We start from the raw sequence: 13,771 nt of genomic DNA, 5'->3' as shown, positions 1-13,771 counted from the left end.
ATGACAAGTACAACTTGCCAGATTATAATCCCGAGGTGGGGTCCCTATACTCGGCTGTACCCCCTTTTTCTTACAACAGCAAGTCACCTCACCCATCCCTTCACAGCTGCCCCTGTATGTTCTGTCTTGAGGGCAGGATGCAGGCTTCCTGACTCCCCTCCTGCCCTCTCCAGATCAAGGCTGTACACCTGCTAGCCTCCGAGGGAAGCCGATGAGGAACCAGAGCTGTAACTACATGGCTTTGGTTACCTGTCTCTTTCCCCGTGGGCACGCTGGTCAACTTCAAGAGCCTAGTGAGATTGATTCAGGAATGGGGTAGCCGAGGAGCTTGCCCACTGAGGAGGTGTGTAAAATGCAGCCGTTCCAGGGCAGGAGGGGGGAAACTGGGAAAGCTTGGGGAGGGAGCATGTGATTGCCTAAGCTGATTTTGAGGATGAAAGCCAAAATGCAGTCTTCTAAAGCTAGAATCCTGCAGACTGATACCAAATGGGAAAGTACCCACAGAGGTGGGAAGGCATAATGGGACCACTAAACTAGGAGTTAGAGGTTGAATGTTAGAGACTAAGGAGGCTGAGACGCTCCTGTCCAGAGGCCAAGTCACTTGTGATTAGGCAGGTTACATCCTGGATGTCCTAGCTGACTCTGTTCAAGAGTTCTCCGTCAATACGGTTTTATACTCACACTGTCCTCTGAACACTGAAGAATTCATTATGTTCATGTGTGTTACTCAGTATTTTCAGCGTGTAGGCTGCTCGTCTCGTGTTCTGAATGTACCTGGGCCAGCGTGGCAGGGAGAGTCCTGGCCTCCCAAGACATCTATGTGCCAATTGCCAGAACCAAGCTCCTTACGTTGGCAAAAGGGAAGGTAGCAGATGGAATTAAGGTTGCTAATCAGAGTTTAAAGAGGAAGAGCACCTGCTGTGGATTGTCCAGGTGGGCCCAGTGTAGGTCACTGGCGTCCTTATAAGTAAGTGGAAGGAGGCAGCCGAAGGGTTGGTGTGGGAGCGAGGTGAGTCTGCTTTTGCAGATGGAAGCAAGAACCTAGAGACGCAGGCAGGGGCTGGGCAGCTAGCAAGGTGGCCCTCTCCTAGAGCTTCCAGCAGGGAAAGCAGTCGTACCAGCACCTTGGCAAGACCCGCTTGAGACTTCTGACCTCCAGAGCTGTAAGTCAGTACGTTTGCCTTATTAGAAGCCACAAGGGGGCAGCCCCGGTGGCTCAGCGGTTTAGCGCCACCTTCGGCCCAGGGCGGGATCCTCGAGCCCAGGGATCAAGTCCCACGTCGGGCTCCCTGCGTGGAGCCTGCTTCTCCCTCTGCCTGTGTCTCTGCCTCTCTCTCTGCATCTCTCTGTGTCTCTCATGAATAAATAAATAAAATCTTAAAAAAAAAAAAAAGAAGCCACAAGGTTTGTAGTAACTTGTGGAGGTCGCAGTAGGGAATACAGCCAGATGCTCCCCAGAGAAGGGTAGGGAAGCCCGCGGGATGGGTCTCTGGTGGGCCTGTTACCATCTAGGTTTGAAAACCTCCTCATGTCGCTCCCAAATGAAGACAGTGTTGGTGGTCTCTTAAGACTTGTACCACTACCGAGCAGAAGGCCACATCCGCCCCTCCCCACCCACCCTTTCAAACTTGAGGTCGGGGTTCACAGGGGGGCTTTAGGCTTTTCTTTCTCTGTCCCATCCCAGGGCAGAAGGTTCTGTGTCTCCCTCGAGTTCTGTCAGGAATTCTGGCTGTTTCCATACTTCCAGCTCTACGAGGCTCACTCCAGTCTGCTCTGACCATCTTCGGCCCACCTGTGTATACAGCTGAGCTTTCCAAGGCCCACCTTACCCCCCACCCCCGGGAGGACACCCATCCCTGCTAGCCTGACTCCAGCTGCTGTGTTTAAGGGGAACTCTGTGATGCCTCAAGAGGATTACTGGGTCCATGGCCCCTCCATCTGAAACCCTTGGGCCCAGATGTATTTTAAAACTCAGAACTTCTTAAACTTCAGGAAGGTGAGACCGTGCATTTTACTGTATAACATATTCTATAGCTAGCAGATATGGAACAGGAAAGCATTGTCCTTTCTTCAGCAAAACTTACGAATAGCCACATGAAGTGGGATAAAGAAAGACTCAAATACTCCCCTACCCGTTCAGGTTCAGTTAGGCTGCCAGATAAGTTTGGCACCAACATTATTTTCCAAAACAAAACCTTTTGGTTTTCAGAGCTTTGAGGGTTTCAAAACTACAGGTAAGGGATGATGAGCTTCTATGTGAAGTGTTTCAGTGTAGAAAACAAAAACCAAATGTTGGCTATCGGATGTTCCTACTCCCAACATCCTTCAGCCAGAAGTCTCCCAAAGTCACTTGTTGATGCTCTCTTTCCTTGGGCTGGCCTGTCACCATGTGCCAGGGGCCTGTTGGAAACTCCCACCCGGAGCCTCCTCCACTGTTCCCTGAATCCTTGCCCCAGGCTGCAGAGCAGTTCAGCATCTCGTATTAAATGTCCCCTCTCAGCTTGCTCAGGACACTTATCACATAACCAAGAGATTCACCGAGGCAGCCTCCCCAGTGAAAGCCCGGTCTGCCCAGAGTACGGAAAACAGCTCATGGATTTATCCTTCGCTATATAGTTTACAGCGATTACGTACTTCTTCCTTGTATGGACATGCCTGAAAGTGACCATTTCTCTAAATACTGACATTTAGGTTCTTCTAAATCTTTCACTAATATAGTTTTGCTGCAGAGAATGTCCAGGAAGATTTGTCTTTAGATATTTCCTTGAGGTAGGGTCCCAAAGGTAGAACCAAAGTAGAGTTAACAGGCAAAACGCAGGATAGGCCGTTAAACTAGAGTTTTAGATAAGCGATGGATAGTTCTAAAGAAGTGTGTCCCATGCAGTTTGCTTCATCTGGCAACTCGAATCCAAGGGCATTAATATCTTAAGGCTTTAAGACATGTTTTCCAAACCAGTTCTCGGGAAGATTTGACTCATTAATATTTTCGTTGGCAGGGTTTGAGGTACATCCTAATCAACAACCATCACTAAGATTAAAAAAAACAGCTTTACTGATTTCTTAGGAAAAAATGTCTCTTTACCACTTTTGCATTTCTTTGCCTAGTAGAAGGCTAAACATTTTTTTGGAATTACTATTTTTCTGTATGGTCTCCAAAGTTTTGATCTCTACCTCTACCTGGGAAAAAAAAAAAATTCATTTTTCCATTTATACATAGCTGTATCCACAGCATTGGCCTAATGTATGTAACTTATAAAACCTAGCCCTAAATACAGATTTTTAAGGATCAGGTTAAAAAATAGCACTAATGTGTTCTTCCCACACACCTTGGAGGTTACCTTGGGCATGCCTACGGCACCCTGTTCATATTCTATGCCCTTCTCTCCCCTGCCAGTTAGGATTTTAGTGCTTTTCTTAGACATTGAACCTTTTTATTTTATTTATTTAAAAGATTTTATTTATTATTATTCATGAGAGGCACACACAGAGAGAGAGGTAGAGACACAGGCAGAGGGAGAAGCAGGCTCCATGCAGGGAGCCCAATGCGGGACTCGATCCCTGGTCTCCAGGATCATGCCCTGGGCCGAAGTCAGCGCTAAACCGCTGAGCCACCCAGGATGTTCAATGTTGAACCTTTTTAAAGCCTTTTGCTTTATGTGTGGCATTTTCCTCATTTTGTTTTTAAATTCTGTTTGTGTTGCTGTTTTGAGACAGAACTTTAGAAGGATTGTAATTAACTCTCTTTCCTGTTTGGGTTTCTTGTTTTCCTTTTATCTCTGGAAGGACCCTTTTTTAACCTCCGATCAAATAATATCCACCTGTATCTTCTCCAGTAAGTTTATGATTTGATTGATATCTTATGATAACCTTGGATTCACCTGCAATGTTTCTTAGTGTGTGGCGTGAAATCTGAATCTAACGCCCATGACTTACTAAAAAAGGATTCTTAAATATTTTTGGTCCAAAGGCAGTTGACATGATTGTTTCTTTTTCAAGATGTGTTGCAGAAAACCACCTGTATTAAGATTTGTAGATCTGTTTGGAGGTTCTTTATGGTGGTTGGGGGGGGTGGGGAATGCCTGCCTTTGGAGGAGGTTTCCTGAAAGTTGTTGCATTCAGAGTCTTTTAGATTAATTATGGCCATCAGCAACCTATGAATGGTGTACTTTTAGAGTGGGTCAAAAGTTCATATAAACATTCCAGGGTACGACAGGATGTTAAGTTTTGATTCTGGACAGAGACAGCCTGTCTGTATATTGGTTCTTGCAGACATAATCTGGGGGCATACACGTTTCATAGTAGGTCGTACCTATATGGAAATAGAGTCCAAAGTAGTGAACAAATCTACCGGTACTTTTTAGATTGGTTTTAGCTTGGTGCTTTTAGTTAAAGACTTTGGCATGAAAATTATGGTCTGTGGACCAGCAAGCTTGCCATTTCCTGCTAGTTTGTTTGCTACTTGGTGTCTTTATAAAGGGGCGCAGTATAGGCCCACTGCTCCTTTACTCACTGAACCATCTCCCAGTGATCCATATTCACAGTAAAGTTTGAGAAACACTGCTTTAAACCACAGATGCTCACTGAAATTATTAAAAAAAACAAACAAACATGTGGCTTAGAATAGGAACTAATAAGGCAGCTTGAAGGATCAGGCGGGGAGGGGATCCCTGGGTGGCGCAGCGGTTTGGCGCCTGCCTTTGGCCCAGGGCGCGATCCTGGAGACCCGGGATCGAATCCCACATCGGGCTCCCGGTGCATGGAGCCTGCTTCTCCCTCTGCCTGTGTCTCTGCCTCTCTCTCTCTCTCTGTGACTATCATAAATAAAAATTAAAAAAAAAATTAAAAATAAAAAAGGATCAGGCGGGGAATGTTTATGTCTGTGTGTCCGTCTCGTGTTTGTGCTATTCTCCTCTTTAGTCAATTGGCTTTGCCATATCCTTCCATTGCTGCTTTGTCATCTGTTGGCCTGGCATGGCCCAGCTGTGCCTCGTGAACTGTCAGTTGGTGTTCTTTCTCCAGAGAAGTGGCATAAACAGTAAGGAGGTTTATGTGTCATTAACAAGATATCCAGAAGATGGATGGTCCCAGGGTCAAATCAGTGGCTCTGGGAAGACCCCAGTGGCTCTGGCTCTTCTCATCTTTCTGCCCTATTATCCTTAGGGGGTTGGTTTTTCCTCGGGAGTATCCCTTAGCAGCTGCAAGTTGGCTACTACAGCTCCAGGCAACATGTTCAGAGGTAGGACATGTCTTTTCCTCTCCCTCCATTAGGAAGGAAATTTTTTTTCTCTGAAGCCCTGCAGCGGACTTCTCATATGCTCCCAATGCCCAGATTTGTTCACATGTGCATAACTTAGCTGCAAGGGAGGCCGGGAAACAAGTATTGGTACTTTCATTCACCGTAGTGAGAGGTGGCCTTTGTCTAGAAGGAACCATGACAGGAGGGAAGGGGGATGAATGGCTTTTAGAAAGACAGCCCAGAGCAACTGCCACATGGCCTTTAGATTTGATTTTATTCTTGTTGACAAATTCTTTTCGTGTTTTCTCTCCTGCATCATTCCCTCTATGTGTGTGTGGCTCAAATTCCTGAAGGAGAGAATCTAATTGGCCTCCTCCTCATTTTTGAGCCAAGTCCGCCAGGCCGACAGAAATGTTAGGTGCAAAAGAAACAGAAGTTAAAGGCCCTTCTTTTACACACAGCTGTGGATTAGCTGCCCTTGGTGTGGTGAGAGGATCCCATGGTAGAAGACGTCTTCCGTGCTATGGGACCCTCAGACGCCGACGTGGGCATCTGTAGTACATAAGGAAAACAGGTGCTGCTGGGGCAGAGGGGGATGTGGGAGAATGGTTGGTGGTTAGAACAGGAACAAACAGCAGACTGATCTGGGCCCTGCCTTTATCTCCAGTGGAGAAGGAGCTCCCGGTCCTGGTGGACCACAGGCCGCTGTGTTTCTCTACCGTGGGGCTGGTTCTCTCTCTGCCGGGTGCTGGCATGCTGGACAGAGATCGATAGGCAGCAGCGAAGACTCTGCCTGGGGATAGTTACAAAATTGTGTGGGACTCTCTAAGCAGGGGACCCCCTCTGGGGCTTCAGTGAGGAAAGGAACAAAGTGCCCAGATTCTCTTGTCCTGGAAGTGGTATCTGTGCCTGAATTCTGGGCCTATCACCAGAAAGTTGATAGCGTACCTGGGAGCTTCCAATAAGGCCCTCCTGGAGGGATAGTGTCCTGGGGTCCAGAGTGAGCTGGGGCCCAACTGGCAGAGAAGTTCAGTGGGACTGTTCCATGCTGTGGGACCGCAGAGCTACATGAGCTCAGGAGATGAAAGGGTCATCCCTCATGTTAGGTAGACAGGGCCAACCTCACAGTCCATACTAGCAGAGGGTGAAGCTGAGTCCCTGGCTGCAGGGCTGCGGCATCTCTGCTGTGATGGATATGGAGCTGAGTTCCACAGGGGGCTGCCTCCTTCGCTTCCCTGCAGCGACCTCCTCAACCTGTGGAGAAGTGCAGATGATGTCCTCAGGGAGAGTGTGGCCATTTCTGGTCAAGAGCCTCTCAGTCCCACCAGATGGTCCTGAAGGCCAGAAAGGATAGAGGTGCTTGTTGGTGGCCCTGACCTGCACCACAGGCAAGGAGGAGCTGGTGCCACCATGGCCGTGTCTAGGAATCTAGCTGTACCTTGAGTGGGGCTTTTTCCTGGTCTAGAAGGGGTTTCCCTATTCTTCTACACCTGCTTGCCTTGGCTAGATGGAAGCTGGTTGGGTAGCCAGAGCTGGGCTGGGGGTAGAGCCCATAGCAGGACTAGTCTTCCAGAGGGCTCAGCAGGGCTGGGGGACAGCCAGGTGGTGACTCAGGCCCCTGGGTGATGCCCAAGAGCTGTCAGAGCCAGCAGTCTCCAGCTCTGGGTGCTTCTCTAACAGTTCAGTACCTATGCCTCTTCTCCTCCTGCAAATACCTCTATCCTGCTGTTTAATGGCTTTGGATGTGGGGTCAGGGGGATCCTGTGTAAAGTGCCAAGGCTTCAGGGCCTCAAGATGAAGTCCAAGGAAAGGCTGGCAAAGGCAGCAGCAACAGAGTGAGGGCAAGTCAGGGCAAGCCCAGGCTCCAGGGTGAGGGGAAGAGGTGGGCAGAGAACCTGCAGTAGGACTGTCCTCAGGCCCCTCTCTGGAAGCAGGGTTCCTGCAGTAGCTTGACCACCCAGCCGGAACCCTGGCTTTCTTCCACAAGGTTGCAGGTGTCCTCTCAAGTATGCTTGGGTGGCACTGAACCAGGGTGAGGCAGCATGGGAGGTAGGAAGAGGCCAGTGGTCTGTCACTCGCTTGCGGCTTTGGATGAACCTCTCCCTCCCTACTGGAAGTGACAGCTGGTTTGACAGTCTGCTGCAAGATCTGGCCAGGCATTCCAGTCCTGGCTTCATGGCCAGTACCAGCCACTGCCTTCCCCCGAGCCGAGGCCTTTCGGTTTCCAAGGTGGAGATGGGTTAGGGAGCCTCTCTAGGTGCAGCCACCCTACAGTCAGGGCTGGGTGGAGGCTGACATCTCAGGAGCAGTAGAATGGGATGGCGGGGCAGTGAGGTCCTCTCTAGGCTGTGTGCTCCCTACTGACAGCCTGCTGCAGCTTCAGGAGCCTTCGGTTCCCTTCTTAACTAGTCTTTCAAGAACCAAAGAGGCCTGGGCCCAGGAGGCACACGGCCACCCCCCTCATTGCTCCACTACCTTGTCCCAGATGGCTGCTTGCTCAGCTCCCAGCTCCTCAAACAAAGCCCCGTCATTCCCGCCAGATTTAGCTTGCTATCTCTCATTCTGGCCAAGGAAGCAAATCTGTTTACCATGCCCAAAAGCCAGAGGAGTTCTAAGAAAAGGTAGGGAGGAAAAGCTGTTCTGTGAATTATGAACTGTGAGCTTGTTCCTTATGCCATGTGATTTGTCTCTGTTATCTTTATTCTCCACCCGGGACCTAGAACAAAAGATGGATCAGGATATATGCTTGTTGGACATACTCATTTTGAAAAGTTACGGGGCTTTTATAGGGAAATCTTTTTCTCTGGAACTTGAGAGAAGGGGAAACTTGGTGCTTACATTTCAAGGGAGAAGAAAAAAAATAGAGCTTCTAGGAGCCAGTTCCCAGTGTGAGTTTCTTGCCTTTCCCTTTCGTGAGAGCTGAAAGTCACAGGTATAGGCCCTGCCCACCCCCACCCCCACCCTCACCCCCTTTGCTCCCAAGGGACTCCTCCCCTGAACTGGGCTGGTTGTCTGGGTCTTTGTTCCTGTGTGAAGTACCGGATGTAGCCACTAGGTGGGAGTCAGGGATAAATGCTAGAAAGTCTAAATCCCAAGGAAGAAGATCCAGGCTCTGTACAAGAAAAACAGCTTTGTTTGTTTCAGTTGGACAGATGACCTAAGCTCCTCTCATTAATGAAGCTGCTGAGCAGTGTACCTGGGTCAGTTGGCAGAGCTCTTTCCCATTTTCCTTGGAACCCACTGGCCTGAGAGGCCTCTAGGGTCTGTGCTGGGGCAGAGAAAATGGAAGGGCTGAGAGCGGGTCCTGGGAGCAGAGAGATGGGGCCTTCCATTGTCAAAGCAGAGAAGACCTCTCCATACCCCTTCATTCCAGTGCCTTTTGCTGGGGCGCTATTAGGACGGCTCCTTCCATTCCAAGAGGCATTTCCTGGCCCTGTGCTGCCAGGCCCTTGCCCTAGAGAAACCTCCCTGTAGCTTGGATTTTTTTTTTTTTTTAAATACATTTTTCCTGGCATTAGCATCTCAGAGTGGGGACCCTGCAGCTACTGTAAATTTAGCAGTTTTAACTTTCCTGGATTTTTTGCTGCCCACCACTTGCCCCCAAGTAAATTGTACCCTACTAATTTCTAGAGGTCTGGCTCCTTTCAGACCTGACTTGAGGAAACTATTTCAGTCCCTAAGAACCAATGTTTATAAATGACCAAGAATGTGCAAACACTGGTGAAAAAGAGCAAATAAATCCTTCCCCACTAAGTTTCCTGCTTCGGGCCCAGGGGACATGGTGGCTGATGTTGCCAGGTTAGCATAACTTGGGGTCTGAGCATGTAGACGCCCACCCACCCTCCACCCACCAGGGACCTTCTGCCCTTGCAGGAACCACTGGTAGGTAGGTAGGTAAGTAGGCAGGCAGGCTCTGGAGGATTCATACTTCCAGGCAAACTTGCTCAATACCCTGTGCTTTAAGAAGTTTCTGAAAGTGGTTTCCTAACCTCTGACTATTCAAATATGGTCTTTAGATCCTCACATATGAACATCACCCGGGAGCTTGTTAACAATGCACAGTGTCCGGTCCCATTCTCAACTTTCTGGGTCGGAATCGGCATTTTTATAAGAACACCCTTCAACCCAGATGATTCATTTTACATGGGGAAGTATTACCCTAGCCAGGGGTCAGCAACCTGTGGCCTGCATTTGGCTCACTGCCTTTTTCTTAGGCCTCATGAGCTAAGAATCATTTTTATGTTTTTCAATGAGAAATGATGAGCATATTTTATATGAAAATGGCCTAAAATCCCAATTTCAATGTCCACAAATAAAGTGTTAACATAGCCACCCTCTTGGGTTTATGTGTTAGCTGTGGCTGCTTTTGCACTTAAAATGGCAGAAAGTATAACAGAGACCATATGGCCTGCAAAGCCTAAAACATTTGCCATCTGGCCCTTTACAGGGAAAGTCTGCCGATTCTTGTCCTAACTCCTTGTGGGGAGTGGGGGAGGGGGTTCCTGTGCTTGTGCACCATGGGGATTTGGGCTGCAGTGGCTGGGCTGCTATTCTACCAGCAGGACTTGCTTGCCCGCCCAAAGGGGCAGCGTCCTCTGGCTGGGCTCCTCCCTGTCCTCCGCCTCCACTCCCCAGTGGCAGGTCCACCGTGCAGCACACCTGTTGGAAGGACACAAACCTGTATCTGGCATACCAGGGCCATCCTGACACCTGTCACCATGGCCCAGAGCCCAAGGTTCAGGGCTGAGCTAGAGCTCAGGCTGCAGGTGACAGGTCAGAATGGCACATGACCCGTGAGGCACCCCTCCCCCCTCAGTCCACAGTTCTGCCCAATTAGGTGATGCTGAACTCCTGGCAAGAGGAGCCAAACTTTAGGAAGCCACCCTTAGTCATTCCCATACGTATATGAGATTCCAGCCGTGGAGGTGACTCTCCAGGGTTCCCTGCTAAGCCCTGGGTTGGAGGAGGGGGGGAGGGAGCAAATCACATGAGTTTCCCTGTCCAAACCGGACTATGCTATCCTCTTAGCTGTGTTTTTAGGCTCCAAATGCTCAGTCTCTCAATGTCATGCCCTTTGCCCTCAGCCGGCTGCCTCATGTTCCAGACAGTGATGAGCTGAGTGTGGTTGCTGGTGAGTGACTTGCTTTTGGGAAGCAAAACGTCCAAGGGCGTTCAGGGTCACCGTAATGACCCCTATTTATGTACCCCCTGTGGTTCCTGAGATCACTCTTCAGCAGTAGATCCAAGGTGGTGTAATAGATAGGAGGACCACCCCCTCAACCCCCTTTAAGGGAAGATTAAACCTTTCAGAATAACTGCTCAGGCCAGAAAAAACACAGGCTTCTAATCCTTTGGGAGTCACGGAACATTTTGATAATCTGAAAACTTTATTTTCAGAGAAATGATGATTTATACATCCAAATAGGATTTTGTATGTATCCTATGAACCTATTCAGAGGCCTATCTAATCCCCTCAAAGTCCACCTGTGGGCCACTGTGAGGTGCCCCTGGCCGGGATGGCCTTCTGAGTGAGGTGGTTCACCTGTAGGTTTGCCAGCTGTGCCCTGCCAGGGAGATGACAGGGCCATGCCCAGGGCCAGCTGCCACCTGCCACCTGGGGGTCATTAAAAAGATGTATATGGCTCCTGTGTCCTTGGTCACTCAACCCACCTGCCACACGCGTGCTCTGCTCCTAGGTCTTTGGATTGTTATTTTGTGCATTTCTGAGTTGAATCATAAAACACGCTTTGGAAAAAAAAAAAGGGCTGAAGTAGGAATTGCTACTTGAGGATACCATAAAAATATGTCAAGAATTTAGCTGCAACTTGTCTGGATTCCTCCCTCCTCTCCTTTCCCTTTCTACACCTTTCTGCTCCATCTTTTCCTCTCAGTGAAGCATCGTTACCCTGGGGAAGCACACCTTCAAGACTCCTATTCTCCAATTAGAATTTTAGGCTTCTTTTGCCACGTGAGCCTTACTCTTTCACTCAAAGAATGTTTAAGTTCTTACTGTGTGCCAAAATCTGTGGCAGGCACGGAGGTCAGAGCAGCGTGCCAGGGCTCAGACACATGTTCTCCAGTCTGGTGCAGTGCACAGACCTGTCAACAGTCCAGGGTGGTTCAGTATGACAGGGCAGGTGGTAAAGTGGAGAGAGATGTGGCTGATGAGTGGATGCTATCTGAGCCAACCCCCATGGGCAGGTGGGAGCTAGCAAGGTGGAGAGAAGCCACCACATTGCTCCATTGTCCTTTCTTTGCCTCCTCTCCCTCCAGAACCTACTGAAGAGCACCATAGCCCTGACCAAGGGGAACAGGGGCTGGGATTATGCCCTGTCCTTCCTCATCCAGCCCCTAAACTCACTCTCCATCTTCTTCCCCAGAGCCCCAGAAACACCTTTACCACATACCATGTGATAATCCTTTATTTGCTCAAGGCAGGAAGTCAGTTTCACTTGCCTTGGGTGCTGGGCAAATGGGTGTTGACCAAATGAATTCTCCCTTTGGCTTCCCCCAGACGTTCAGACAGAAAGAAACAAAATTTCCCTCGCCCTGCAACCTTAGAGGGCTGCTTCGCCAACACATCCTCTGCCCGTTCTGGTCAGGGAGCCTCGAGGGGTGGGGCCAGGCCCCGGTTGAGCTGGGCCAGAGGCGAGAAGGGCCTAGAGCTCCGTGCACGGATGGCAGAGCCTGCTTTTCCTTCCTAGCCTGTGATCTGGGTGTGTCTCCAGGAATTTACTCCTCCCCTCGTGCCAGCTGCTGGCCGGGGCGCTCCGGCTGCGGCTGCCGCCTCTGATCTGTGTGGACTGGGCCAGCCTGCTGGCGACTCCCCTGCCAGGCCCGTCCTGCTCTCTCTCGGGCTGGCTTCTGGGCAGTGGTGGATGTCGGGGCCATGCTGGGGCATGCTGCCCCTTCTCTTCAGGCGGCGGTTCTGGGGCCCACCCCCACCCCCTTCACCCCGCCCCCACCGCCGCCGTGACCCCTAAGGGCCCTGGGAAGGCCCACGCAATCACAAGATGTGCATCTGCAAGTCATTTAGGGCTGCAGAGCTCAGAGGCCTTGCGTGTAACCACGGTTCCCGCTGTACCCACATCAAGGACCGCTTTCATAATCACTCCAGCCAAAGGCCGCACGTTACGGACCAGGCAAAGGAAAAAAGCTGTGTTTAGGGAAGCTCTCAGAGGAGTGAGAGGAGTGTGTGGAGGTGAAGGGCAGCCCAGCCTGGGGGTGGGGGGGGCAGGAGGGGAGGCCACCCTGGAAGGCCAGCACGGGGAAACAGCGATCCCCTGTCTCCACTGGCTACTGCCTTCCTGGGGCTCATCCCCAGAGCTCCCCCTGAATCTCATGGGTACACACAGGAGGTGGCCTCACCCTGCCCTGGCCCTGGCCTCTGAGGCAGCTCCTCTGGAGAGGGGGACAGGCGGGCCTCAGCCTTAACAGGGGCTGTACCCATCCTGGGGCTGAACCCACTCCAGGAAGCCCGGGTCTCCCCTGGTGGCTGCCAGCAGCCCAGGCCAGACTCCTCCGATGGCAAAGGCCTTCCACCTCGGCAGACAGCGCCAGCAGCGCCAAGGACGGCAGACACCCAGCGGGCCAGGGAGCCAGGCTGGGGCTGGTTCTGAATGTGTGCTTTTTTGGAAATGACAGGCCCTCCTGAGGGCCCAGCCCGACGCCCGCCTGGAGAAGGGGTAGGCGTGGGCTTCGGGGTGGGGGTCAGGCTGTGTGTGTGGGAACGGGCAGCTCCTCCAAGAGCAGCACTTATTTTTAGTCTTCTCCCCAGTCCCAAATAAACTGAGAGCAGCTGGGGGCCTGTGGGTAAATGCAGAGTGGAGCAGAGACAGGAAATCGGGGTCTCTCCGTAATGAGTTCCAGCCACTGCAGAAAGGGGAAGCCAGACGAAGAATTTTCTTCGGGACTGTTTCCCTCTGGCAGGCTCTGGTATTATCACCAAAAAGAATGTTCCTGTGTGTGTGTGTGTGTGTGTGTGTGTGTGTGTGTTTACAACTCCTGTCCCAGTCTCTTTTCCCCCTACCTTTTTGCTAGGTCTGATTGCTCTGCAGGCTCCCAGTCCCGAGCCGAGCCGGTGCCCGCGTGTGTCTGGGGGCGGAGGGGGAGGACACGGGAGCAGGACGCCCGGCCTGAGCCTGAGCCGCGGTGCATCTGAAACTGTGTGGGGAGAGGCCGAAGGACACGGGCCAGGGAAGTGGGGAAACTTGAACACAGCTTGACGTCCCGGGGGGAGGGGGGGCAGGAGCAGGGAAGAGGAGAGAATTTGGTGTCTAGCCAGCAAAAGGGCTTTTTCAACCAAGGACTCTAACTGCTGACATGGGTGCCCAGCATGGATGGGGACATTGATGTTTACAAGCATTTTGCGTGGCTGAAGAGGGTAAGTGGCTGGCTGCTCTATCTGGGTCTCCCTGGAGATGCCGCTGGGGGGTGGGAGCGGTGGGGGGGGGGGTGTTTGTCCGGCAAAGCCCTGTTGTGGCCAAGTTCTCCATGAGAATCTAATTATAGGCACCAGGGGAGAAAACAGTCAGC

At 51.0% G+C, this 13,771-nt stretch overlaps 1 protein-coding gene across 12 annotated transcripts in view; it reads left to right on the top strand.

Annotated features, from left to right (window-relative positions):
• Positions 1-13,771, top strand: part of PPFIBP2 (PPFIB scaffold protein 2) — a 169,894-nt gene that overhangs the window by 55,182 nt on the left and 100,941 nt on the right. Inside the window, exon 1 of one of the 12 annotated variants that reach the window (XM_077866629.1) lies at positions 12,492-12,921. The exons of 10 other annotated variants lie outside the window; for them this stretch is intronic. In XM_077866629.1, the coding sequence (XP_077722755.1) occupies positions 12,856-12,921 (66 nt within the window). In that variant the 5' untranslated portion in view covers positions 12,492-12,855. Of the gene's footprint in view, positions 1-12,491; positions 12,922-13,282; positions 13,620-13,771 lie in introns of those variants that run through there. One more of the 12 variants, XM_077866631.1, reaches the window with a different exon arrangement.

The sequence above is a fragment of the Canis aureus genome, chromosome 23 (assembly GCF_053574225.1).
Source record: "Canis aureus isolate CA01 chromosome 23, VMU_Caureus_v.1.0, whole genome shotgun sequence".
NCBI lineage: Eukaryota > Metazoa > Chordata > Mammalia > Carnivora > Canidae > Canis > Canis aureus.
Note: the sequence above shows the minus strand (reverse complement) of the source record. Positions and strands in the feature narration are given on the sequence as shown.